This window comes from Ambystoma mexicanum, chromosome 7p (assembly GCF_040938575.1).
Source record: "Ambystoma mexicanum isolate Mex_15411 chromosome 7p, UKY_AmexF1_1, whole genome shotgun sequence".
In the NCBI taxonomy this organism is placed as follows: Eukaryota; Metazoa; Chordata; class Amphibia; order Caudata; family Ambystomatidae; genus Ambystoma; species Ambystoma mexicanum.
This window is the reverse complement of record NC_090939.1, coordinates 581,341,299-581,366,822: the sequence shown is the minus strand read 5'-3', so window position 1 is coordinate 581,366,822 and position 25,524 is coordinate 581,341,299. Positions and strand designations below refer to the sequence as shown.

The 25,524-nt window shown below is 45.4% G+C and overlaps 1 protein-coding gene across 1 annotated transcript in view; it reads left to right on the top strand.

The window, feature by feature from the left end:
• The window catches only part of ATP10A (ATPase phospholipid transporting 10A (putative)), a 1,364,682-nt gene that overhangs the window by 1,171,798 nt on the left and 167,360 nt on the right, over positions 1-25,524 (top strand). The window contains exon 15 of the mRNA XM_069636588.1: positions 8,158-8,234. Coding sequence (XP_069492689.1) covers positions 8,158-8,234 — 77 coding nt within the window. The remainder of the gene's footprint in view (positions 1-8,157; positions 8,235-25,524) is intronic.

Sequence of the window (25,524 nt, the reverse complement as noted above, 5' to 3'; positions counted from 1 at the left end):
CATCCGGACTTCCTTTCTCTCCAGTTACCCGTTTGCCGGGAGCTCTTCACCAGATCTCTAAGGGGCAGCTGGTCTTGCTTGATGCTTCTGTTCTCTGAGTGATCCTGCAAGGCTCTGCTGCCGGATAGCCCCAGCGTTGTTGTCTGGACACCAGGTCCACCCACTTCTGGTCATGCTGCCGCCCCTCCAGCTCTGTCTGCAAGTGGTCCCATGCCACTGGGACAAGGGTTCCTCTCTCCAGCCTCTGTGTTTGGGGAGCGGGTTGCTTGCAGCTATCTTGGCATCCTCTCATTGTACTTCCTGGGCAGGACTGCCCCTCCTGCTGGTTCTCTGGCTCTCTTCATGGAGTCCATCATCTATTCAGGTATTGGTTGGTTGGCAATGGTTTGCATAATATACTAAGTACTTTTTCAGTGTCTTTGGCCTTTTGGTCCTTATTCTTATGTACCTCCTCCTCGTCCCAGTACTTGTACTATTACTCTCCTTTGGGTAGTTTATATTCTTCTTCGTCTCAGTAGAAGTCAAATCTAAGGTCCTACATAAAAACATGGGTTGGATTGGCAAAGCACTGGGATTTACAGGTTGGGGAGGTGTATAGGGTAGTGGGTGAGGGTTATTATAGAGTGTGTCCCATGGATGTTCGTCCCTGTCCCTAGAGGGGGAGTCTCCCCCATTAGATACTCCCACTGAGGATCACCCCCAAAGGGACTATTGGGGTAGCAGCCTCACTTCCCTGGCCTCATTGGAAGGGGCTCTCCTTCGGGGAGAAGTGACAACATCAAGGATTCATCACATGCCCTTCCCTTAATGTGCTTCCTCAATTTCTAAAGGAAAACGTGACTGGTAATCCATACTTCCTTGCTCTTTTTCCTTCCTGTGTTCCATGCTAAAACAGAGTTGAAGATCAAGGCACCAGTACATTACCTTTGTGTTGGTGTAATTTCTCTGACTGAGCTACATAAGAGGTGAATGGTCGGTAATCAGCCTGGATGTTCTACCTGTGAGGTAATATTTGATGTATCCTAAGGCCCATTTTATCGCTAAGGCTTCTAATTCAAGGGTATCATAATGGCTCTCTCTGGAATAGTTTAAGGCTGATGTAGAGCACCAGAAGTTCCAGTCCATCATATTCTTGCGATAACACTGCCCCTATGCCTACTTTGGGAGGCATCGGTTTGGAGCACAAATTCCTTATTAAAGTTAGGGGCTTTTAAAACGAGTTTGCCACAGAGAATGGACATCATTGTGTCAAAACGGGCTGATCTTCTTTTTACCATTTTAGCTTCTGAGGTTCAGCATTCTTTAACTTGTCAGTTAGGCAGGAAGTGATGGCAGAATAATTTGGGATACATCTCCTGTCGTAACCGGTAAGTCCTAAGAGAGCCCTCAGATCCCTTTTAGTTTTGGGAATAAGTATTTCTTTAACCGCTCAGACTTTTTCTAATTGTGGGTGAACCAGTCAGTTTGCCAAAAAGAAACCCAAATACTTAACCGCTGACTGCACTAAGTGGCATTTCTTGGGGTTAGCAGTCAGGGCAGATCTTTTTAGGGCTCTAGTAATTTCACACAGATGGGACTTGTTCTTCCCAGGTTTTTCTATGGATGACCATATCATCCAGATAACGCTACAAAAACTGGAGTTGGGTCCCAATTCATTCACCCCGGGAAAGTGGCAAGAGCGCCATGGAGTCCAAATGGAAGGACTTCATAGTGGAATAGTCCTCAACGGGTGGAGAATGCTGTTTTTTTTCCTTGTCTTCTGGGTTTAATGGGACCTGCCAATAGCCCTTGGTAAGATCAATTGTGGAGAGGTAAACGGCCGTGCACAGTCGATCAATAAGATTGTCAATCAGAGGCTTTGGGTAATTATCAAACTGGGTCCCAGCGTTGTTTTCCAAAATCTATGCAAAACCTTCACAATTGAATAGGTTTGTGATGGCTTGATAATATCTGCCTGCAGCATTTTCTCCACCTGTTTGAGAACTATTTCCTTTCGGACTTCGGGGATCCGGTAGGGTTTTAAGATTAATGACCTTCCCGGAGGAGTGCGTACATGATGGTAAATTCACTTCACTCTCCCAGGCTCACAGCTAAAGACATTGGTGAACTGAGCCAAACGATCTTGTATGTCTTGTTTCTGGGATGGAGGAAGGTCTGCTGACACTAAAATTGATCCATCTGTCTCTCCGGACAAGGGATTGGCCAATACCACGAAGGAGGATTCCACTAGGTCCTCTTTCCATTCCTTTAAGGTGTTAATGTGGTATATCTGAGTCTTAAGTCTTCTATCAGTTTGCGAGATACGATGGTTACGAGTGCTGGTCTGTTCCAATACCCCAGAGGTAGTCAGGAGTACTAGGATCTTTTGTCTAACGGAAAACGATCAAGTGACATTCCCTTTGTCATATTGCACTGTCTAATGTTTTGGGACTTTGGCTAAGTGGGTGTAGCTTATATCATTTTTCACAGTCCTGTGTACTGTAATCAACTGTGCGGTTTTGGATAATGGTACGATGGCCTCCGCCCTCTCTTCCCATGTCCAGGACATTTCTGGGGTCACGCCCATAAAGGAGTTCAAAGGGTGAAAACCTGATGGAAGTTTGGAGATCCTTCCTAATGGCAAATAAGGCCCAGAGACCATCATGTTGTTCTCTGGACATCTGGCCCACCCACTTCAGGTCACACTGCCACCCTCCAGCCTCCAGGTCTACCCTCGAGTGGCTCCATGCCACCGGGACAAGGGTTCCCCTCTCCAACCTCTGGGCTTGGGGAGAGGGTTGCTTGCAGCTTCCTTGGCGACCTCTCGTTGAACTTCCTGGGCTGCACTGCCTTTCCTGCTGATGGGGTGGCTCTCTTCATGGAGTCATTAATCTATTTTTATATCGGGTGGGTATTATAATATACTAAGTCCCTTTTCAGTGTCTTTGGCCTTTCGTTTGTTATTCTCCTGGGCCGCCTCCTTGTCCAGTACATCTATTATTCATGCTTGGGTAGTCCATGTTCTTCTTAATCTCAGTGGGTGAGGGTATAATACTGCATTACCCTTGGATGTAAGTCTCCCTGTCCCTAGAGGGGGAGTCTCTCCCCATGAGATCCTCCCACTGGGTATCAGGTAGCAGCCCCACCTCCCTGGCCTCATGGGAGGGGGCTCTCCCTCAGGGAGAAGTTATGACAGCCAAGGATTCGTCCCGGTAGGTAAAACCATGAGAACATAGAACACAGATACAAAATCTGTACGAAATATCTCACTGCAACTCTTGCACAACATTTTGTAAATGTGGGACATAGTGCAGATGATGTGCATTGGTGGGCTGTTGAAAAAGTAACCAGTCCAGAAACCAGTAGGATTGAACAAAACACTGATTAGGGAGCAGTTCTGTCTATGTCACACTGAGTTTCATCATGAGTCTTAATGACCAGGAAGAGTGGCATCAGTTAGGGTGTGTCTAACACATATTATAGAACCTTGGAATGGCCTATAATGGGCTTCTCTAGCAGGAGAGCAGTGAATGTCTAACAGGGTTCTCAGTGTTTATTAATGTATAAGGGTTATTTTATGTACCTTTCAAACTTGTATTCCTTATTTCTTTCAGTAAAAACTTGTCCTATAGCTTCTCCATTGGAATGCATTTCCAAAACGCAAAATCCTCGCTTGATTAACATTGTAGTCTTTTTTTTTTTTGTCATTTTAAGAGCACCGCCATATCACGTTGAGATAACATGATATACGCCAGCTTCCTTTCTTGATTAATTCTAGAATAGGACACTGAATCACTTCACATCCCTCTGAATCCATGATAAGAACGCTGTGAAGTATAAAAATAAAAGCCAGTTCACTGCGCGCTTACAAAATTAGTTGCAAGGAGAGGTAATTATGCTATTTTCGGTCTTAAGTCATTTCTTTTTTTTAAATGGGAAAAAGCAGGCACGTTTATATATTATCCTTTCTCCTTATAGGCTATTAATTACCAAGAGGCTTATTTGTGAATTATACTACACATGATTTACACGTGTGCAGGTAAAAACAACAAAACGTACTCATTTGATAAATAGGTAACAGTGGAGCCTACCACAAATGTTTTGCTTTTATTTTTGTGTGTTTTTTCAGCATTGTCTGATCCTGAAGAAGACATTAATGCCATAATATTGCTGGTGTATGTTGAAACTAGCAAATAGGGTCTATACTAAAAGAATCCACCGGCTGATTCCTGATGAGAAGACAGGTGCTTTACTGTGTCAGCTAATTGATCAATAACCTATCATATCATATCATTCCTACCTTATTGAGAGCAGACCATATATTTATACAAAAAAACAATGATCAAGGCCATCATGTCATTCACACTTCCCGTTACACCATCGGATTTCTCATGGTGGTTTATTCAAAGAATGTTTTATTCATGTGGTAAACAAAATAACAGAAGTGATCTACTCACATTTCTTAGACATCTAAATCATTCAACGTGCTTTCTTTCTGTGGTGATATTCTCATAAAATTAACCTTATTCAGACACAAAAAAAACTTTAGTAGGCACTTTAAGACGTAACCACAGTCCAACCTATATGTGTACAATGTAGAGAAACAAACCCTTGTTTTGTTGAGGGTTCAATCCAAACGTGTTAGTCCTTTGTTTTGCTTTTGACCTGCCCTTTATTTGAAGTTTCATGGTTTTAAAGTCGGCACCGTGTATTTCGGCCGTCTCTGGAGTCTGTTCTTGCTCCTGTCAATTGCGGTCTTCATCAGGACATAGCCGATTTACTTAATCCCATTGAATAAATCAGTAGGCAGCATACAAAGGAGGAACTTCAGTAGCCCCTTCCTTGTCTGCAGCGTTTATAATGTGCTGATATCCGTACGTTAGTTAAATTGAATAATTTGCAGCAGCCTCTTTAGTATCCCGCCATTCTTTGCACAGCCTGAATACTCCTGCATGTAGCGGGCACAATCCTCCTTTGTAGATAAATTGCAGCGTTCTCGAAGCTTCAGTCTCTCTGGACCACCGAATGAAGACCATATATACTTTGTAGACAAATTTGGGGAGACAGATTATCTCCATGTCTAATGAAATGTATAGATGGTAGATCTAGTTATTTATTATGTGCTTGATTTTTGTGTTTAGTTTTTTAGCAATTTGCTAATTTTTCTATCAGATGTTATATATTTTTGTGCAAATAAGTGATTTCAGTCTGCTACCTCCATTGCATTCTTTATGAATATATAGTTCTTTGTAGATATTTTAGAATAGAATGTATAATTTATCCCGTAAGAGTCAATGTTTTCCTTTTTCATTCTAGAGTTATTACATGCATCATCATCCTTGAGTGTAACTGGACCACTAGTCAGAAAAGGAAGAAAAACGTGTTGCTCCCCTCATAGATGTCTAAGCAGACGGCATTCACTTCTTTTTAGCTTTCTATTGCGTTTTCTCATAGTGAACCTTATCACGGATTGGTTTTCAGTGGCAACGATCTATGACTGAAGATATTTCTTCGAGCATCTCCTCTGATGGTCAGACAATTATTTTAGATTCCTCGATTTCTGCCGCCATTTAGGTTTCGAACACTAATTCCTTTGTCTTGATATTTGCTGGGTTGGTAGATCTGCAATACTGGTCGAGTAGCTCTAAAAGAACTTCCCCAGTGAAATTTGAGGAAGAAGGTCCCTGTACACAGGCCATCTCCAGGCAGTTATCCAAAAAGGGACCCATATCAGTGCACTCTTTCCCCTTATCGCAGACGTGGGAGGCTCGTGCCAATGAGCCCTTCCAGATTCATTAATTTCTCCTCCGTGTGTTTTAAAGACGCCATGTGGAATTTCACTTCCTCCGTAACATTATTTTAAAGTCTAACAAGCGAATTCAAGACTAAATTGGGGGCAGAAATGGAATTACGTTCAAATTAGTAAAGTCCAAATCCAGTTGAAGGGTAGACTCAAGTATGGAGAGATAGCATAACGGGTGCCAGTCGTGGCTGTCTATAAAGAGTATAAACAAATCAGCGGAGTGTTCAGCATATATATAACCCATTGTTTGGTTGGAAAGGTTGCAGTAAAATGCAGAAGAGGCCTCTTTTAAAGGTTGACTTATTGGTTGATGGACAAAACCGCTCAAACGCCGGACAGATTTAATGGGGAGAAGGCACCTAAAAATGGCGGAGAGATCATGCTGCACTGACCCGGGCGGATGAGCTGACTTGGGGGCCCTCTTGGATCGCCAAGTATTCCCATTGTCAACAGGATGATCCTCATTGGAATGGAAGTAGTCAGTGATTTTAACTTTGGGGTTTTCAACAGTCTCCAGACAAAACTCACCCTCTGACGGTGCTACCTCCACTAGGCAAGGGAGGCCATCATTTATTTATTTAATTTATTTGTGAAGCGCTGGACAAGAGCCCTGAGGCATGCAACTTAGGTTTGTTTCGTAGGTTGTACTTGAAGATGCAGGAAAATTAGATGCAAGAGTACTCTGGGAGGAAGGTTGACTCTCTGGTAAGGAGTTTGTCTTGGAAGCAGGACAACACAGCGCAACACAGGTTCGAATCTCTATCCCGCGCTTAGAAATCACTTGTTGGTTTTAAGTGCGTTATAAGAGAACATATAACATTATAATGAATTACTCACCACCAGTGCTTTCCCCACCTCCCTGCTCCCAACTGCAGCACTTCTCAGAGGCACTTAGCACAAGCACTTCTGAAATGCGGTCCTTCTCCTAAACAGCGCATGTGTCAATTTCCGAAAACAAACCGAGAGCAATATCAGGACCTGCTCCCAGCTGCAAAACTTTGCTGAGCCACTCAATATTTAGACAAGTTTATTTGAAACTTTTAATATCTTCAATAAATCATCAGCATCCTTCTCAAAAAAAGAATAATGAATAAAAACAAACCTCTTCTAATTTGCAACCTCGCAAGTCCTAGTTTTGTGTCAGAAAGTGGAGGAGTTGTGGTGGGCCACTTGGAGTATGCGATTCAATAAGCGAGCCCCAGGTGGCGCTATCCTGCTCCGTTCATTACTAACAAGATCCACCCCGGCAGCAAAGACGGGCGCAGGGTTGCAGGAGAATGTTGGCTGGTAGGTTGGAGAGGTGGGGGCAACTCATTTGTGTTAGTGTGAGACCTAGTACCCCGGTATGGGATGGGGTAGTTAACCAATGTGAACGAGGAAGGGTCAGCAGGTTGGTTCGTCAGGTACGGATTCTGGACTGACTGGCACTTTCACGCCCTGACGCGCCTTGTTTTCGTTCTGTTTGGTCGCTCCACAATTAGAGCTGGTCTCTCTTTAATAATAGAAGGTGGTGGTTTCTTCAGAAAACGGGGTGAATGTCCTATAATCCCCCTTTCGATTCGTGTGTGGTAGTGGTGTGAGGTTCCCGTGTTACATTTTCCAAGACGAGTGGTCAATGAAACAGAAGCATGACGTTTTGTAGATTGTGGGTCATGTAGCCTATGCGAGATGGTGGGGCAAATAGGAGTGGAGCGCAGTTGAGAAAGCCTAGCCAACGAGTGCTAGAAAGTGATTAATGAACACTAGAGCATACTGAATTAAAGGTCATGCCTTTTATTCTGTAAAAAGTATTCGTGTAGGAGAAAGGGTCATTAGATTAAGCAAACCCCGCAATAACACACAACATGCATGATCAAGCCTGTAAAATAGCTTAGTGTTTTAGACTTACTGTGTGTCACATGTCGGGCGTTCATGTTTGCACGGTCTATTCATCGAGTGCCATTACATTGGGTAATACTATCTCCTGTTATTACAGTGCTTAGAAGTAGGAGGAATCGCACTCAAGGCGCATCATTATTACTGTTATTATTGAGAGTCATGAAGTTTGCAAGAATTCTTGCTGGTTTTAATAGTCTGTTGTTTCTGTTTTGTATCCCTTTTTTGCTGGCATTACGTTCTGAAACTCTTCTCCCTGGAACAAAACTACAAGCAAATATGCCACCTGCATTCAACATTTCTTAAGTGTCACTTTTATCGCTGCCTTTTAAAAGTCCTAAAACTAAAACACCATAACACACAGCTAGGGGGTCTGTGAAAAACCAATGTGTTTTTGGGGCGTGAGCGGCTGGCTGCATGTCGTGTGTGCTTTGAGCGAGCTTCTATTAGTCATGTCTCGTTCACTGAATGGAAGCCTTCTTGTCTCGTGTTCCTTCTAGGTGACGGAGCTAATGATGTCAGCATGATCCAAGTGGCTGATGTGGGAATTGGGATCTCGGGCCAGGAGGGCATGCAGGTAATGTCTTTGATTGAAGAGCGCGCCCAAAATACAGCTGCAGCTAGCTTCTTTTTTTTAATTATTCTTTTTTTTGCGCCGCTGTTTTTAGCTTGGCCTGTCAGCCGTAACAGGCTGCGTTCCGACAGCGAACACAAGTAAATGCTGAGGACATGGGCTGCCCTCGGGCTGTACAACTCGCACGCTGCAAAATAACGTTTTGAGCATGTGCTGTATATAGCTCTCCCTGCCCTGGTGATTTAAGCCTATCGCTTCCACCGCGTATAACACCTTTATTTTTGTTTTGGTGACTTGTTAAGCAATAAAACACAGAGCGGCTGCTTCTTACATCGAACAGTAAATTACACTTGATGTCATCATGTGGAGGTGTTGGTACATTTGTGGGATCTGTGTTTAATTCAAAGCAGACCATCTGGTTTGCCTGGCTCCAAGGCGAGGATATCTTAACCCAATGACGAATATTTGACGCAGCGAATTGGAAAATAAGTGTTGCCTAGTGGTGCACACCCCAGAATTTAAAAGACTATACAGTGTGCAAACAAAGTGACTACTTATATTACACGTTTTAAGCTCATTTGCCTACTTTTCCATTATTGCCCATTTAATTTTATCAAGATGCAAGCACACTAAAGGATAACATTGTGTAGCCTCATCCTCCAAAATAAGTAAACAAATAACACAAGATGGACGACACACAAGTGTGTCTTGGACCTCATGTGTTCCCGAAATTGTGCTTGTTGATCCTACATCTTGTCGTCTTCGATACCATTGGGGACATCTGTCCCCCGATAGCATTGTGCACCAATGTATCAAAGTACGGTCAGCCAGAGCACGAATGAGTGGCAAAAGTTGCGCAAGAAGCCTGCGTGTCACGTGCCGGCTTCTTCGCCGGTTCTGTTAGAACAACGCATGATTTTTGGACACCAGTAAAACCATCGATTTTTGGTTCAACGCATTTTTTAGCACCAAATGCGGGGGAAGAACCACCACACGCCCCTCACATATCTACGACCGCTCATTATTATATACTTGGCCCAAACCACCATCTACATATTTGTGATGTAAATAAAATAAGGTTAAAACAAGTTCTAGGTTTTTACTTGCGGCAACCGTCCTTTCACCGCCTGCATGGGTAGGCCACGCAGTATTCCCTTTCAGTCGGACAGACATTTTGTTTACTTCTTCCTATCCAGCTCGGCCTTGCAGTCTTTTTTTACTTGATTTTGCAGTGCGTTTCTTGAAATGTGGATTTTGAGGCCGGCTTTAAAAAAGTAAATATGTATATAGTTTCTTCATTTCTGTCGTTCTTCAACTATGTTTTGTAAAAATCATTAATTTGATTAAATCAAATAAATAAATAAAATATATTTGTTTAATGGTGCGAATGCCGAAATGCTTTTTAATTTGGGTTCTTAGGTAGTGCTTTAGTGCCACCTATAAACTGATACAGGTAGGGGGAGGAAGATGGCATGTGAGATGGGACACACAACTTGTGGCAATTGTTTGGTGTCTTACTTGGCCATTGCCATGCTAATCCCTATGACCAGTCACACCCACAACCTGCGCTCCTCTGCCCAAAACGCACCCATCAGGGATCACTTTGAGCTAGCGCTAATAAGCAGTAACACCAAACCCTGGCCTGCTAGTGTTATTTATTTGTAGTCTGTTGAGAGTTAATGCCTTACTTGCAGATATAAATGAGCTGCTCATGTAATAGAAATGTTGTAACCAAGTTTGCCTACAAGCACATCATTTATAACCCTTCCTTGCACTGAAGTCCTGTTAATAATGAGCATTACGAAAATCAGCCGTTTTGGCTTGTGTATGGGTGTTAAACATGCATTTGCCAGGCACTGCTATCGCCTGCACAGGCTCTTGAACCGTTTTCCAGCTGTTACCATTTTATGTTCATTTATTACCATTATAGAACTGCATGACATACCTATCCCATGCCTACACAAAAGCCCAACTGTTGGCTTTGCCAATGCTTGTTCTTTCGAGGAGCTGCGCTTGAAACTCAAGTGCTGGGAATACGTTTTCCAAAGCTTTGGTGTTAGTGGATCTTCAAGGGGCGAGGACTAAATCCTCAAAGTTAAGTGACCTCTTTTTTCACAACACCCTGCTCCTGATTAATTTTCACACATCATTTGCCGTAGGAGGAACTGCAGTCCTCCCACTTTGAGCCGTCCCAACAACCCTCATGCTCCTACGTCCCGTCCCCTTTCCTCCATACTGTATGGGCTTCCCTCGCTAGGGACGGAAGACGGAACCCTTTTCATGCTAAAAATCATCTTCCCATTTAAATGCGTGTGGGGCGCGGCCCTGGGAGAATGCGCTAACCTGACTCAACCCCCCAGCGCCACGCCTCAGTCGTCTTTTCTGCATCAACTGGAACAGACCGCTTTGGCAAGCGCTCCTGGTTTAGGCCTCCGGCCTTGCAATTCCCAGGAGAAGTATTCTTGTCTTCTTTTTCAATTCCAATTGTTAGGTACTGCACTGTCCTCTGGTGCCACACAACCCCCTTCCGCCTCTCTCCGGCACATGTTGGCGACGGCGGGCTTCAGCAGGTGTCCAGCCTGCGAGGGTACCTTCTCAATTTCCAACCCCCACGCCCTCTGCCCCCGGTGCCTTGGCCCAGACCACAGCTGCGTGCGATGCCTTCAATGCGCACAAGCTCAAGAATCGACTAGGCAGGTGGCAGGAGCACTTCGGAAGATCGCCTCCACAGGACCCCAAGGCATTTCTGAAACGGAAGAGCAGGACCAAGGTAGGTGCCCTGTTCTCCTCTGCACCCCGCAAGGGTGACTCCTTCCCTGGGAGGCGTCCAAGTTGGAGGGACCTCTCAGGTCCTAAAACCAGCAGGAATACAGAGGCTGCCTCCAAAAGGGTCGCAAGATCCTACCGCTGAGGGGCTGCAAGTCTCTATTACCAGGTCCCAACCTGAGAGGCTAGACCCATGTCTGAGGGGACGCCTGAACGCAGCACTACCGGCACCATGACCGAGGGCACTCCCCTGGTAGGCCTCGACCTGCTGTGCAGGGAAGTTTGCAACCCCCGCCGCTCAGCGTACCGGTGGAGGCCAAACCCAGCTCAACAAATACCATGATGCAGGCACGTGGCATGGAACAAAACAAAATGGGTGGCTCATCCGGCACCCTTTTCCTCCAGAGATCAGGCAGGATAGTGTGCTTCCAGGTGGGATTGAACAACTTCTGTCAACTTGTCCACATCCTATCCCTCCACTTCACAGGGCAGGTACACATCGCCCAATTTAGCGAGACAGGGTACGCCCAGGACACACCAGCCTTCGGGGATGACCCTTATGCCTATCCCATCGGGCACACCTCCTGCTTGTGAAGACGGGTTCAGTCCTGGCTCCCATGCCTGTACCAATCACAGCAGCTCCGGCTATGCCCCCTCAGCAGCCTCTGGCACTGATAATCAGCACACCACAGCTGCCTGCGCCCAGCACTCCTCTGGCTCCCTGGATCCGCAGGACACAGCAGTGGACACAGACGAGGAGGAAGACCCGGGCACCCCATCGTCAGCCAAAGCATTTCATGAGAGACTGGCGGGCCTGGCTGAGTACCAGGGCATCCCGTAGCCACAGGTGGAACAACAAGAGGCGGGTGTACTGGCTGAAGTACCTATGTTACATCCTCCTACTAGAACTGGAATTCCACTTCAAAAGGATGTCGAAGCCTTAGCCAAAAAAGGCTGGCTCAAGCCACACTCTACCCAGCCTATCAACATTCATCTGAACGCTAAGTACAGGCAAACGGAAGGGGACCCCCTCCTATTATCGGCGCACCCCCAACCGTACTCCTTGGTAATAGCAGCAGCATCACTATACTCCAAGCCACAGTCCTCCTCAGCGGCTTCTGCGTCTGCACTCCTGGGCAAGGAGGAAAAGCTCTTGGAAGCGTTTGGAAAGAAAATGTACTCAAACGCTACTCTCTACCTGCGCCAGGCCAACGCTGATACCATGTTGGCGGCTGTCAACCAGAAACTGTGCCGGGAAATTGTAGACTTCCTTCCAGAGCTCCCCACCCACAGCCAGGCACTCTTTAAAGCTGGGCTGGCAGAGGCCAAAATCGTGGCCCAAGATATAATGGAGTCCACGGTGGCCCACATTGGCACATCAGGCTGAGCCGTTTGTATTGCCACGGACATGAGAAGGGTGGCCTGGCTCAAGGTGACACAATTCTACCCTGACGTGCAGCAGCACATACTAGACCTGCGTTTCGAGGGGGCGACCTGTTCCATTCGACAACGGATGAGGAACTTGATAAGAAAAAGAATAGCTCCCAGACAGCAAAATCTTCTATTCACACCCAAGACCTACAGCCAAACACACCAGCGCTCGGATAAAGGCTTGCAGGAGAGACGGTCCAGACAACCGGACAGATCCCTTAGCCAGCACAGGTGCAAACAGCACAAGGTGGCTAACAAGGGTTTTTCCAGTCCCCTTCCTCAGCTCCAGCCTCCGAGGCAAAGAAGTTCTGCTGGACTCATCCAGATCCATGAGTCTCTGTTGGGGGGCAGGCTTGCCCTTCACGTACACTGCTGGCAGATAAAGTTCACTGACCCATGGATCCTCTCTGTGGTAACCACAGGCTTCTGATTCCTCCTTCTCCTTCCTCAGATTGGTACAGCAATTCTGCTGGTGGAAATCTGCTCACTCAAAGCGAGCCAGGCAGTGGAGGAAGTCCCATCCTCGCAGCGGGGCCCAGGCTTCTATTCACGAATTTTCGTCATACACAAAAAGAACCAGGCTAGCCTGAGAGTTGTTGGACCTTTCCTCCTTGAACATTAACCCCTTCCACCCTCCAAAAGTTCAAGATGGTTACCCCAGCCTTCATAGAGGTGACATTGTGTGGGAGACTGGATGTGCTCCCTGGATCTGAAGTATGCCTACCTACAAGTCCCAATGTGGGATCCCATTCAGTCCTTCCTGAAGTTCAGGATCATGGGTTTTCACTTTCATTACATGGTCCTACCCTTTGGACACAATTCGGACCCTAGGGTCTTTAGAAGGCTAATGAATGCAGTGGCAGCCCAACTCTGGGCACAGGGCCATCACATTTATCCATATCTTGACGGCAAGAACAGGGCAAGAACTCTGGAGGCGGTCCAGCACACGGCTTCCACCCTCATGGACACACTATGACCTGGGACATTCTATCAATCTCAAAAGTCAGTTATTGCCGACGCAGAGTCTGACCTTCCTGGACCTTATATGGGACACGAGATATGAGAGGATCTTCCCCTCAGCAGACAAGATCGCAGCTATCAAGAGAGCTACTGGGCATTTTCTCAGCAGAACACTGACCTTGGCCTGGTGGTACCAACACCTGTTGGGAGTCATGGCCGCATGCCTCCTCGCAGTGCCACATAAAAGGCTCAAAATGAGGAGGCTGCAGCTGCACTTCCGGGCCTCCTAGAATCAAGAGAAAGGATCTCAGGCGGAGCAGGTCAGCATACCACAACATCTCCACCAGGATCTAGTCTGTCTAGTATGGTGACGTCCGGAGCAGCTGGAGCACATCAACTGGCTTGAGATAATGGCTATCTGGCTTGCCCTCAAAGCCGTTCTCCCCATGATCACTGGCAGCTCTATTATCCTTCAGACAGACAGTTCCACATGCATGTATTACATCATCCAGCAGGGTGGCACCATGACTCCTCCCCTCTGCAGACTGTCAATGGACATTTGGGAGTGGGTTCTGGTGAACAACATGCACTTGTCGGCAATCCACCTCCCTAGGGAGTCCAACCTGGAGGTGGACAGGCTCAGCAGCTTGGGCTCGGACACCTACTAACGGCAGTATGAAAAAGGAGGTCCTTCAGGGGATCTTCACCAGGTGGGGTCATCTGCAGGTGGACCTCTTCACCACCAATGCCAACAGGAGATGCTCCCAGATCGCCCCATGGCTTGGGCCGGGCAGGGGTTTGTTAGGCGATGCAGATCCCGTGCACAACATGAACGCATATGCTTTTCCCTCCACTCCCCTGGTCCACAGGGTCATCTGCAGGGTCGGGGAGTGGCAGAGGCTTCGGCTCATCCTGATAGCACCATGGTGGCCCACATGTCCCTGGTTATCGTCTGTCGGATCAGCCCCCGGTACACCTTCCGGTGGGCCCAGCCCACCTACTCCCTCAGCAAGGGGCACATTGGTGCACTCCGCCCCATAGAAGTTAGCCCTTGCAGCGTGGTTTCTGAACAGGTTACCCTGAAGCATCTGCACCTGTCACAGACTAACCAGGCTATTCTACAAGGGGCTTGCAGCAACGCTACCAGGAGCCAGTACAAAAGCAAGTGGACTACTTTCTGTCACTGGGCAGAATCAAACAAAATTGACCCATTGACTTGCTTGTTGGACAACGTTCTATCCTTCTCAGCTCACCTCGCCCACTCAGGGGTGTAGGTGGACACATGCTGCACGTATTTGGTGGCCATTAGGGGCCTTCAAGAACTTGGGCAAGGAGGTCTTTTCATCCTCGAATCCGGTGGTTCAGAGGCACTTCACGGGTCTGACTAGACTGTATCCACCGATCAAGAAACCACACCTGGTTTAGGACCTTAATGTGGTGCTGGGCGCCCGGGCTCATAAACCATTCGAACTCATGGCGTCTGCGGACATTAGGCTAGTTACCATCAAGACGACCCTGCTAGTGGGCCTTACCTCGGCACACCAAAACAGTGGAATCCAGCTCCTGGTGGCATCAGAGCCATGTACTACATTTCACAAGGATAAGGTGGTGCTCCGAACACACCATGCATTTCTGCCCAAGGTCATCTCCTCTTTTCCCCACCCTGGGGCTACATTCAGTTGTAATCGCCTGTAGTCCCCTTTCCTTCATAGATACCACCGTTACTCTCAATAGAACTGGTGGCATTAGGCAATGTTAATATTGTTGGCGTGTCAAAGTGGACTGAGGAGTGGCACCGGGGGACGGAGTCAGGGGAGCGCCTACTCCCAGGGTTGCGCACCGCACGCATCTAAATTTAAAAGGGAAGATGATTTTTCTGGCAAAATAGCTTCCGTCTCCTGTCCCTAGCAAGGGACGCCCATACAGTATGGAGGAAATGGGCTTATAGACTAGACGTACGTCACTATGTTGAGTAACTTATCATTTTGCATCTATGCCGCCCCAGGAGGAATTTGGATCCTAAGATCTCTGTAATCACGCCTTCCAAAGGTACCTGCTTGGCTTATATCAAGGGCATCCACAGGACATCACTTCTAAGGGACCCGACTATTCCTCCAGGAGGGTTTTCTTTGAGGTGCCGCTCCGGCAGCATAAGGTGAGTTGGTTAACAGATGGGGCCTAGAGTGCTTTGGCCCAAAATAGTGCACCTTCCGTTTACCAGGGTTCTCCCAGATGGCTAGGCTACACCTTGGTTTCAGTGACAGTACTGTCCTCCAGTCTGCCTGCCAATACATGTGCACATGCATCTTAAGAAAATAGCAGCCTGGCAGAGGATATGGTGACTGAGAACATTTCTTCTGCCTCTTCAGCCAAGGTTTCCTTTCCTTCTTTAAAGGTGCACAATGAACTGGTAGAATCAGTGTGCTCCCTGTTTGCAATTGTAATGTAGATGGTGAGGATTGCAGACAGGAATACACATTCCAATACACAATATGTTGGCTCAACCCTCCAGTAGTTATTAGCCGCAATTCCTTGGAGGAAAGGGTATTGTTGTGGAGACTGTGTGGACAAGACAAAATATGCAGAGAACAGCTAAAGTGAGGCACACCTTCTATTTATGATCTGTTCACTCACCTATGCTGTGCCCAACCGTCTCTCAGCACCCTGCAACGGCTGCTGCTCCCCTGTCCCATGTCAGCCAAGACACGGTTCAAATACTGCATCACGGTCAGCACGGTGTGCTTATAGTGATAGTCCTCACCTGCTAGTCCCACACACCAGCTCTGGCATAGATACTGCAGATGATGCAGTTTACTGTTGCCCAATCTGTTCGGTAGACCGGAGTAGCCCAACATTCTCCGAACCAGAGCCTTCTGGTGCTACTTCAACATTTGCTCATGTACCACTTTCTAGCATGGTGAACATGGACGAGGAATTGCAGAAGGAGAGGATGAAACCCCATTGTCTGTGAAGATGTTACACTACTATCAGGTGGGTATTGAGGGGTCAGAAATTTGAGGCGGACAACTTTTTGAAGATTTTTCAAAAAATTCAATTTTATTAAACAGCAAAAGGGTTTGGTAAATGCCTCACTATGCCTAGCCTAACAAGGATTTCCCTACCTATAATATAAGTTAAAGGAAACACTCTAACAAAAGGATTCTGTCCCTCGCACTTACATATATAGTGAACTTAACAAGGTAATGCATAGTAGTTTAAACATAACAAAGATGAACATTGGTTGATAAAACCTGGTAATTATTCCACCTTGCAATCTGAATGAATTTCCCTTCCCGAGATTCAACCAGGATCTCAGTCAATAGTTGAAAAGGATAAGGAAATCCGGTAATATAACAAAGTTCAAATATAGTTCCTCTTCTTTGATAAGTCTCCCACTTGTGATTAACCAGCAGTTGAAAAATATTCTGCAAGTCTTTTGTCTTTCCTCTGATAGTAGAGAGTTGCACACAACTACTTCTGGGCAACAAGTGGGTATAATTCCACAGTGTATGCATGTCAGCCAAAAGACTTCTGTCAGGATGATTCTGCAATAGTCCACAGTGCTCTTTCATCAATATTGTTAATGAGCTTATTTGTTATCAGGATGATTCTGCAATGGTTAATAATGCACTATCATCAGCAATGTTAATTAGCCAAGATAATTCCAAAACAATTAATCATGAGCTTTGGTAGTCTCGCCAATTCAACACTTTTAGATATACTGCAGTACTTTTAAATACTTCTGCCTGGCCTCCTTACCTGCCAGGCTGATACTACAAAAGTCCTTTGCCTGGTGTACTCTCCTGTTAGGACAATGTAAAACGACTGCTACTACTGCTACAACTACTACTACTACAAGTACTTCTGTGGCACAGTTCTGTTTTGTACAACTTATAAAGTCTTAGACTTTCCACAACTACATTGTTGACTACTACTTCTGGGAAAACATGACACACATTGGTGGTGTTTGTTCCATACTTGTGATTGCCACATGCAATGCAGGTTATGCTCCTCACCTTTTGAACATCTTCTATCAGAAGGGTAGCCTTTGTGCCACTCTTGTTCTCCCACTCCTGCTCTTAATTGGCTTCTGCAATGCTTATTCAGGTCAGTTCTTCATGTTGCCTCTGTTTCTCTTTTACCAAAAGGTTCATGCACAGTTAGTTGCTTAACTTCCCCCTTTTGGCTTTGGCGATATGGGTTCTCGCCAACTAAATTCACTATTACCCTATTTTTGGCTTTGGCAATAGTTGTTTGCTTTGTTTTTTAGAAATATTGCCCTTGAGTGTTCTTAGCAATTATTCTAACCTTTACATTCACAGTGATTCTGCTACTTCCTTCCCTTTGTATCAACATGACATTCAGCATAAATATGTCTTAGCTTTTTACCAGTTTGATTCGTGCAGTATTTACTTTTCTACCACTAAGTTTCTTTCGCATTAGTTTGGTTTTCAAAAGGCCCTTCTTCGGCTAGTGGGTGGTCACGAAGCGCTCTGAGGTCACAGTATTCAAATTAACTCACTGTCTTCTCCTGCTTCTGGCAGACTGGATAATGGCCACCCTCATTTTTCTTCTTTCTGTCCTTTTCAACTTTGGAGCGTTTCTTGCTCCACAGGCATTCAGGTGCTCGCCTGCCACCCGAGCTGCTTGTGCTTTGGGGAGAGCTTTCCCACTTAACGCTTCCTGCTGGACAATCTCTGCTAGCACGATGCTCAGGGGGAAAGGTTTCGCATAAAATGCTTCCCACTGCGTGACCTCTGCAAACAGGGAGAGACCCTAGCAAAACTGTACAGAAACAGCCAGTGGTTACGGCGTCTTTGCTTCCATTCAGCTGCAATCTTGCTGCGCAGTCACGGCAAGCACTCCACCTTCTGCTACTACTGCTGCTGCTCTCCATGACCTGCACCTGAGGGTGCCTTTTATCCTTCTCAGCCTCCCTCGGGTGTGGGTCATTAACCTTAACGAACTGCAACCTGCAGTTCAAAGCCTCTGCACCCTTCCTCTTCTTCTCAGTACTTATAGGGGTTATAAGGTTTTACTGCATGGTTTTGCTCTTTAGGGAATTTAAGATTTTTCAGAATCTAATATCATATTCACAGATTCATCTTTCATAGTCCCTTGTTGAACATGAGAGCTTTCATCTCTATAATTATGCTTAACCATTGGGAAATGTCTACTTCCAATAGAGGAATGATCAGAACAGTTTTTATAGCCAGCAGAATAGTTGGCTTTGGGGAAGAAAAGCTTCTTCTGGCAACAGGCTATTGACTCTGTTATTATTGCCTCCTCCTCTTTAGAGGGAGAAAAATACTGCGTCCCTCCCAGCGGGGTCCTCCTGTTGCCTTGGGGACCTTCTCCTCCGAGGCGATTCTCCCAGTCAACACCACCCCCAGGGTCTGAGGATCAAGTAATGGCTGCCGTCCACTGGCCACCTGGCAGGAGACTTTAGGTAGCGTGTTTGTTAGGACCCTGCAGGAATCATCACAGTATTGTGAAGTTATTGAACTTGTTGTATCTACCTCTTCCATAAACCTACCCTGTTTCCGGCAGTGCTCCTCTCTGGGAGACCAGGCCAATGACTTTCAAGCTGATGTGTGTAAACAAGATGAGGCTGCCTGGGCCATTCGACAGTCTAACTAGGTAGGCATCACAAGGTTAAATGCTAGATTTCAGCTGCTGCTGTCAGACGAACTATGCATACACTCGCATCTCCCCACAAAGTACTTGGTGGCATTCACATACTTGGGATGAGGAAAAACCTAGTTATCTTTGACCTCCTCTTTTACTTGAGCAAAGGGGGACACATATTTGGAAACTATAGGGAAACACATTTTTTAAAATCCCTCCCCTCTGGGGCAGATAGATGCTGATGCTATTTCGTTCAGATGCAATCTTTACCTGTGGAAAGATCTGTCTGAGTTCACAAACTCTTTTCCACCAGACAAGGATCATTTCCTGTGTGGCGTGTCATGTGCTTGTCAACTGGTGATGGGCATGCCAGAGTGTGCTCCCGGCCCAATGGATATGGAAGCCTGAAGCATGTGCAAAGGAATTGACCTGAGAAGGCTGGCGTGCTGTAATGCTATCAAAACCTTGGAGGAAGCGCAAGATAAGGTACAAGATCTGCCTTACTCCTGAGGAAGTTGTAGACGACGTAACACGTTTCCTACCTTGCCTCTAGATAGGGAGGTGAAGCACGTAGGTATAGTGGCCCTGTTTTCACTTAGTGCCCATTGACTTTAAGGTCAGGAAATACAGCTACTACCTTATGGCGTTACCAGTTTTCTCTGTGTATAGAAAGCCATTAATCACTTTCCTGTGGAGGGCCTGAAGGATATAAACGATATGTTTTCTGAAGGCGATTCTGGCTTGTCAGATTATTATTCAGGCAGGTTGGGTTACTGCGGATTCACTAACTAGGGGAATGGCGATGATGTCAGTACTCGGGCACTGCAACTAGCTGAGGTTATATGGTTTTTCACCAGATGACCTGGAATAATCCAGGACATCCCTTTCTAAGAGCTCACGCTTTATGGCGACAAAGTGGACCATACTCTGAGAAGTTCAAGGAATCGAGGCAGATGTCCAGGTACTTAAGAATTTCATCCATGTCAAAGCTCTTTTTCATGGCATGGAGTATAGGCTTTTGTCTGAAAAACCTGAGAAGCCATGCTGTAGCAGGCGAATACTGATAAGAAAGGAGTCATTCAGAAAACATTTGAGTGTCGGAGGACAGAAGAAGCCTGTGGCTTCTCAGTGGGCAGCTCCCTCCAGAAAACTGCTTTGACAGGTCCTTACAACATCCAATGCTGGGTGTGTACAGGCTCTGGGACTTTCTGGGGAGTTGCAAATAATAATGATGACTTGTGATTGTACTGAACCCTTTGATGGTTATGTGCATTAGGAACATTTTCCCCTAAATTATACCGAAATGGTGATACGTTGGTGATGGTGGTTGCGAATGGTTCATGCACACCTATGTCACTTGATGATGTGCATGGATTGTCAATTTTCCAGGTCTGACGACATTGACTGACGTTTGAATGTACTATATATATATATATATATATATATATATATATATATATATATATACCCACATTATGTATATCTAGTTGCCCGATGATGGATAAGTTGCCTGAAATGCATTGGCATTTTTTGGCATAAGCTGTTGACTGTGGTCACTAGTAAGAGCAATACAACTGTTTTTTTTTCTCACAAATTATAAATCTCAGCAATATTATTTATAACAAGCAGACGATGAGAAAAGAATGTTGTAAATACCATACATTGAATGTTATTCTAGTTTTTGAGCTAGATTAAGGGTGTGCATCCTGCAGTGTAGGCTTTCTGACCTTGGTCCACATTGTTTCAGGGTTTGACCGCAGACCAGTGGGTCCTGTAGATTGTGGGAAGAGGTTAGTCTTCCTTTTCTGAATTCTCCCATAGATTACCCTCCACAGCTGCAATGACGAGCTTCACCAGGGTTGCCCCTAGAGGTAAAGAGTAGATGGTGCTAAAAAGAGCCATAATAAGAGTGCTTAAAAAGAACATATTAGCACATTCTACTCATTTTCTAATTGCAAAACTGAAGCCAGGAAAACTACAGCCCATTCTAGACCATTGGAGCCTAAGCAAGTACCTGTAGAAGAAAATATTGATAATGGTTTCTTAGTCCTAAATCATAGGGGCTGCCACATTGGTGACTGGAATCAAAGACTGGACCAACAAAATGTATTAAAGCACTGGAAAAGTGTAGGAGGGAGCAAAAGAATTAACAGGCATGGTATAAAGTGCAATTGAAAACCTGTCACGATGAGTCTAGTGATTTCTAAATAAATTTGAGGAAACCCAAAGTTCACAATGTCTGTCCCGGATGTACCAGGATTCCCCTCATGTAAAGTGAAACTAGTGCACATAGAAACGTCTTTCACACAAATAAACATGTCTAGTTTTCCCAGCATACAGGAATTTGCCTGCCACTGGTTTCCTCAAGGCTAAGGACATCTTCAGTTTCACAGAGATGTCCCACTTACTTTCTCCTTCATCCCTTGACCTTGCTGGTTTGCCGTGAGATTCAAAAGGGATACCTTGGTGTGGTTTAAGAGGAAGTCTCTCCCTATAAAAGTCTTTGTTCTGTTAATAGCAGAATCAGGGCAGTGTAACATCACTCTCTGCACTTTGCAGAGTCCAGGATGTGGGCAATGGTAGCTTTGTAGGTTGAGGGGGTGACCAGCTACTCTTCCTTTCCCCCTTCAACCGCCTGGCTTTAACAGTTTTTCTCCCGCTGTTCCAGTTGTCGATCTATGTAATGACAGTTTACAAATTCCAAGCCTCGCCGTCTCTAGTCACCTCTCGTCAGTGTCCATTCTCACCCTCTATACTCTGTGTGTCTTCCCTTGCCTCCTTTCACTGTGGATGTCTCCCACTCAGAGCATTGGCCTTGTTTCCCCCTTGTTCTCCTGTTTGTACTAGCTCCCTGCTTCAAGTTCTCACCACACCCACCTTCTTCACCCTTTCCGGGTGCACTTTTCCCCACTCTCTGAATAATTCCCATTGCCACCAGCTTTAGGCAGGCTTGGCACCATATTCCCATTCTCTATTTCTTTTGCCTTCTTCCCTTTGAGCACAAAATTCTTTAGACTTCAAGTCTTCTCTGTTTACCCCTTTTGGGCACCTTCCTCGCCCTGAAAACCTTCACGTCTCCTCTGCTTTGGTCAAAACTTCAACAATGTGGTAACGATAGCTCACTCCTACAATGTATCATTCTTTTGCATTCAGATAACACTGTGGTGGTTCGACTGAATCAGGATGGACTGATATTGTCTGAAATACCTGTTAATATTGGGGTAAAACAGGGGTGCATCCTCGTGCATGTTTTATATAACTTATATGTCAGCAATATGGGTGCAGCCATACAATCTGTTCAAAACGTTCCTCCTTATATAGGAACACTGGTCCTGTCCTGGCTGGGCTACGCCGATGATAGTATCTTGCTGGATCGGACCCCAGTTGGGTTACAATGATCAATACATGCCCTGGAAAACCATGCAGAGAAAAATAATTTAATTATTAACTCTAAAACTAACATTTTATTCATTGGGGCACGATCCAGCAGGAGGGTGTTTAGATGGTTTATGAGTGGGCAGGGCCTGGAAGTTGTTGATAAATATACCTATCTTGGGTTCCCATATGTGGTTCTCCAATCTCTATAACCATTTTATATGTACAAAGATTGTGAAGAAATTGTTCCTTTTTAAGAAATTCATCCATTTAAAGGGAGGACATAATGTAGAAGGGCAAATACATTTGTTTTGGAAGAGTATTTTCCTAGGTATTTTATATGGTTTGCCTGCTGTTCCTGATCCGCTGATTGATTGGGTGGACAGACTTGAGGGGCAGATATTGAGATGTATTCTGGTGGTCCCACAGTCTCTGCCAGTGCAGGCCCTTCGATGCGAACTTAGCTTGCAATCTATCAGATCTCTCTGGCTTGCCCAACAAAATAATCTATATATTATGATTTTTCTGCCTGCGAACACACCAAATACCCTTCTTTATTTATCTAGCGGCCGTGAATACACAAGTTTGCAAAAAAATATTTTTTTATTACTACTACGCAAGACTTCAATGGCCCAGTTGGAAGTCCTAAATATTTCTTTGGATGCTCTATTGATTTTTCCTAATTGGACCTAGTTTTATCTTTGCAAAAATGACAGTTGTCTGTCTACAATGAGGTTGTATGTTGACGATAGCGCTCGGGGTTTCTCTAGGCAGGTGACTCATTCGTATTTAAGCAAACTCTGCTCTACCCCCATGTGCAGATTTATCATTTATTTGCGCCTGGGTATCCTGCCAAATCCCGAGCACACAGGGAGATGGAAGAAATTACCCAGAGATAGGAGAAAATGGCACCTCTGTAATGCGGATATTGAGTCATCTCGTCATATTTTGACACAATGCTCAGAAATGCACACTTACTAAGTGGGTACTCTTATCTTGTTACCAGCCAGCTAAGGAGAGAAGGCAATCAGTTTTGGAGCATATTATTTGGAGCTGAATCCATTGTAACTAGGGCTGCAGCTTTTTACATATGGAAGATTGCATCCGATCTAATTAAGGGTTCTTAAAAACAAAATATATATATTCACTGAAAAAACGTTGTTAAAGGGACGTTATAGTTAAGTTGCACTAATAAAAACCCATGAAATTCAGTGAAAAAACTTTGTTGAAGGGATGTTATGGTTACAAGTAAAACATAAAAACTCAGATATTCACCAGATATGGTAAACTAAGCAACCATAACTCGCACCATCCCTGGGCAATGCCAAGACTAACACCTAGGACATCAAAGATGACATCACAAATGTTATTTATCACATCACTGATGACATCCCATATCTGGGCCACTTGTTTTTATTCACTGACATATCTAGGCCAAGTGGTTTTGTTCACTGACAGAATATTAAAATTCAAAAAGTCCTATATATCAAAACATTCACCTTGTCATATGTTTTGAAAGTACATTCCTTAGGGTTTGCTTGCAGCTCTTGGTGCACATACATGGGGCAATACGCAGGCTCCAAACACACAATTCATTTGTGTACATGAAGAGGAACTTTAATGCTAATAACATTTTCTGGTGATGCTGTTTCTTTCTTCCTTCCCTGTATGTGCCTCTGATTTGTTTGCACTGTGGGTATTCATAGGCATTGGTTGTACTAGCACAAGTGTGTAGTAAGTCTTGAATTGTTAGCTAGTTATTACATGTTTAACATTACTGAAAACTCTCAGAAGGTAGCATGTATTATTTTACTAATCAAAATGACAAGATTATCAATATTGTACTTCTATGGTGCATGCTGCAGCCATTGCCTATGTGCATGTATGATTAGGGTCCTGGAATAACAACAACAATGTTTCTTGGAACTTTAGACTTGCCCGCTTCTCGTCAGGATCCCTTTTCCGGGTTCACTCTTGGCAAATTCAGATTCACTCATACTTTTAATGTTCACGGGATTCACTTCCCTTACTTTCGTTATAGTTCTTTGGTCAAAGGCTTTCGACTGTAGAGGGATTTTGCTTCACCTCCTGTATGACCACTTTGACCTATCCCGGGGGCTCTCCTACGGCCTTCTGGTATCTGTAGTTTCACTCAGACAGGGATTGACCAGGGTTTCTCAGAGCAGCACCCACGTGGTACCGGTACCCTTTTGCAGCTGGTCTCCCCTTCAGTGTGACAGTTTTTTAAACTTCTCTCACTTTGTGACTTTCATTCACCATAGCCCAGTTCTTATCGGCTCTCCCCTCGACTCACCGGCTGTGATGAACCGCTTGGCATTTCTCTTTACTGGAGTCCAGGCCGGTACTACGGAAGCAGGAGTCTCCCTAGCTCTGGCTTATCAGCGCCAATGCGCTCTGTGTACTGTTGACATCTGCTGCAGCACACTTGGGTTATTGTCCTTGGTCTTAGGTTTCCTTCAGCGGAGGGTTCACAGGGTTTTGTCGTAAAGGACAAGGTTGTGTCTCTCCTGGTCAGCCTCTCGATATTTGCTGTCTTTCTCCTCCTTTTACACTGCCAGGTCTGGATAGCTGTCTTGTTACGAGGTCTGTCCTGCTCGTACTGTGCTCTCTTGCTCCACCTTTTATCCCTTTGGGGAAGGGAAAGGTCAGTCAGGTGTGCGTGATTCTCGTGTTAGGAAAGTGGGGGGCAGTGTTTTCAAATGTCTTACGTGGCAGGATGGGGAAGAGGTATTGAAGGAAGCGGGATACCGCATCTCACCGGTCATTGTCCCATTCCCCGAGGACCACCCATCCTGGTGATCCTCCCTCACTGGTCCACCTCCAGGAACTGGATAATTAGCGATGGCCTTGTCCTGGCCACCTGGATGGCAGATCCCCGGGGACTAGCTAGGGAGACACATTCAGGTTTCTCACAGTGGTGGGTTCCAACACAGTGCGTGGAGCTACTGGGGATATGGCAACCTGGTCCCCATAAGAAGTACCGGGTGGCCAGGTAACCAGTTAGTGCAGCAGAATGAAAACTTCAACAGGGGAGAGGCACAGTGAAAGCCGAAGTATAAAGGAAAGTCTTCAATCACTTGCAGACCCTGAGGTGTTACTGCTCAAGTTTCAG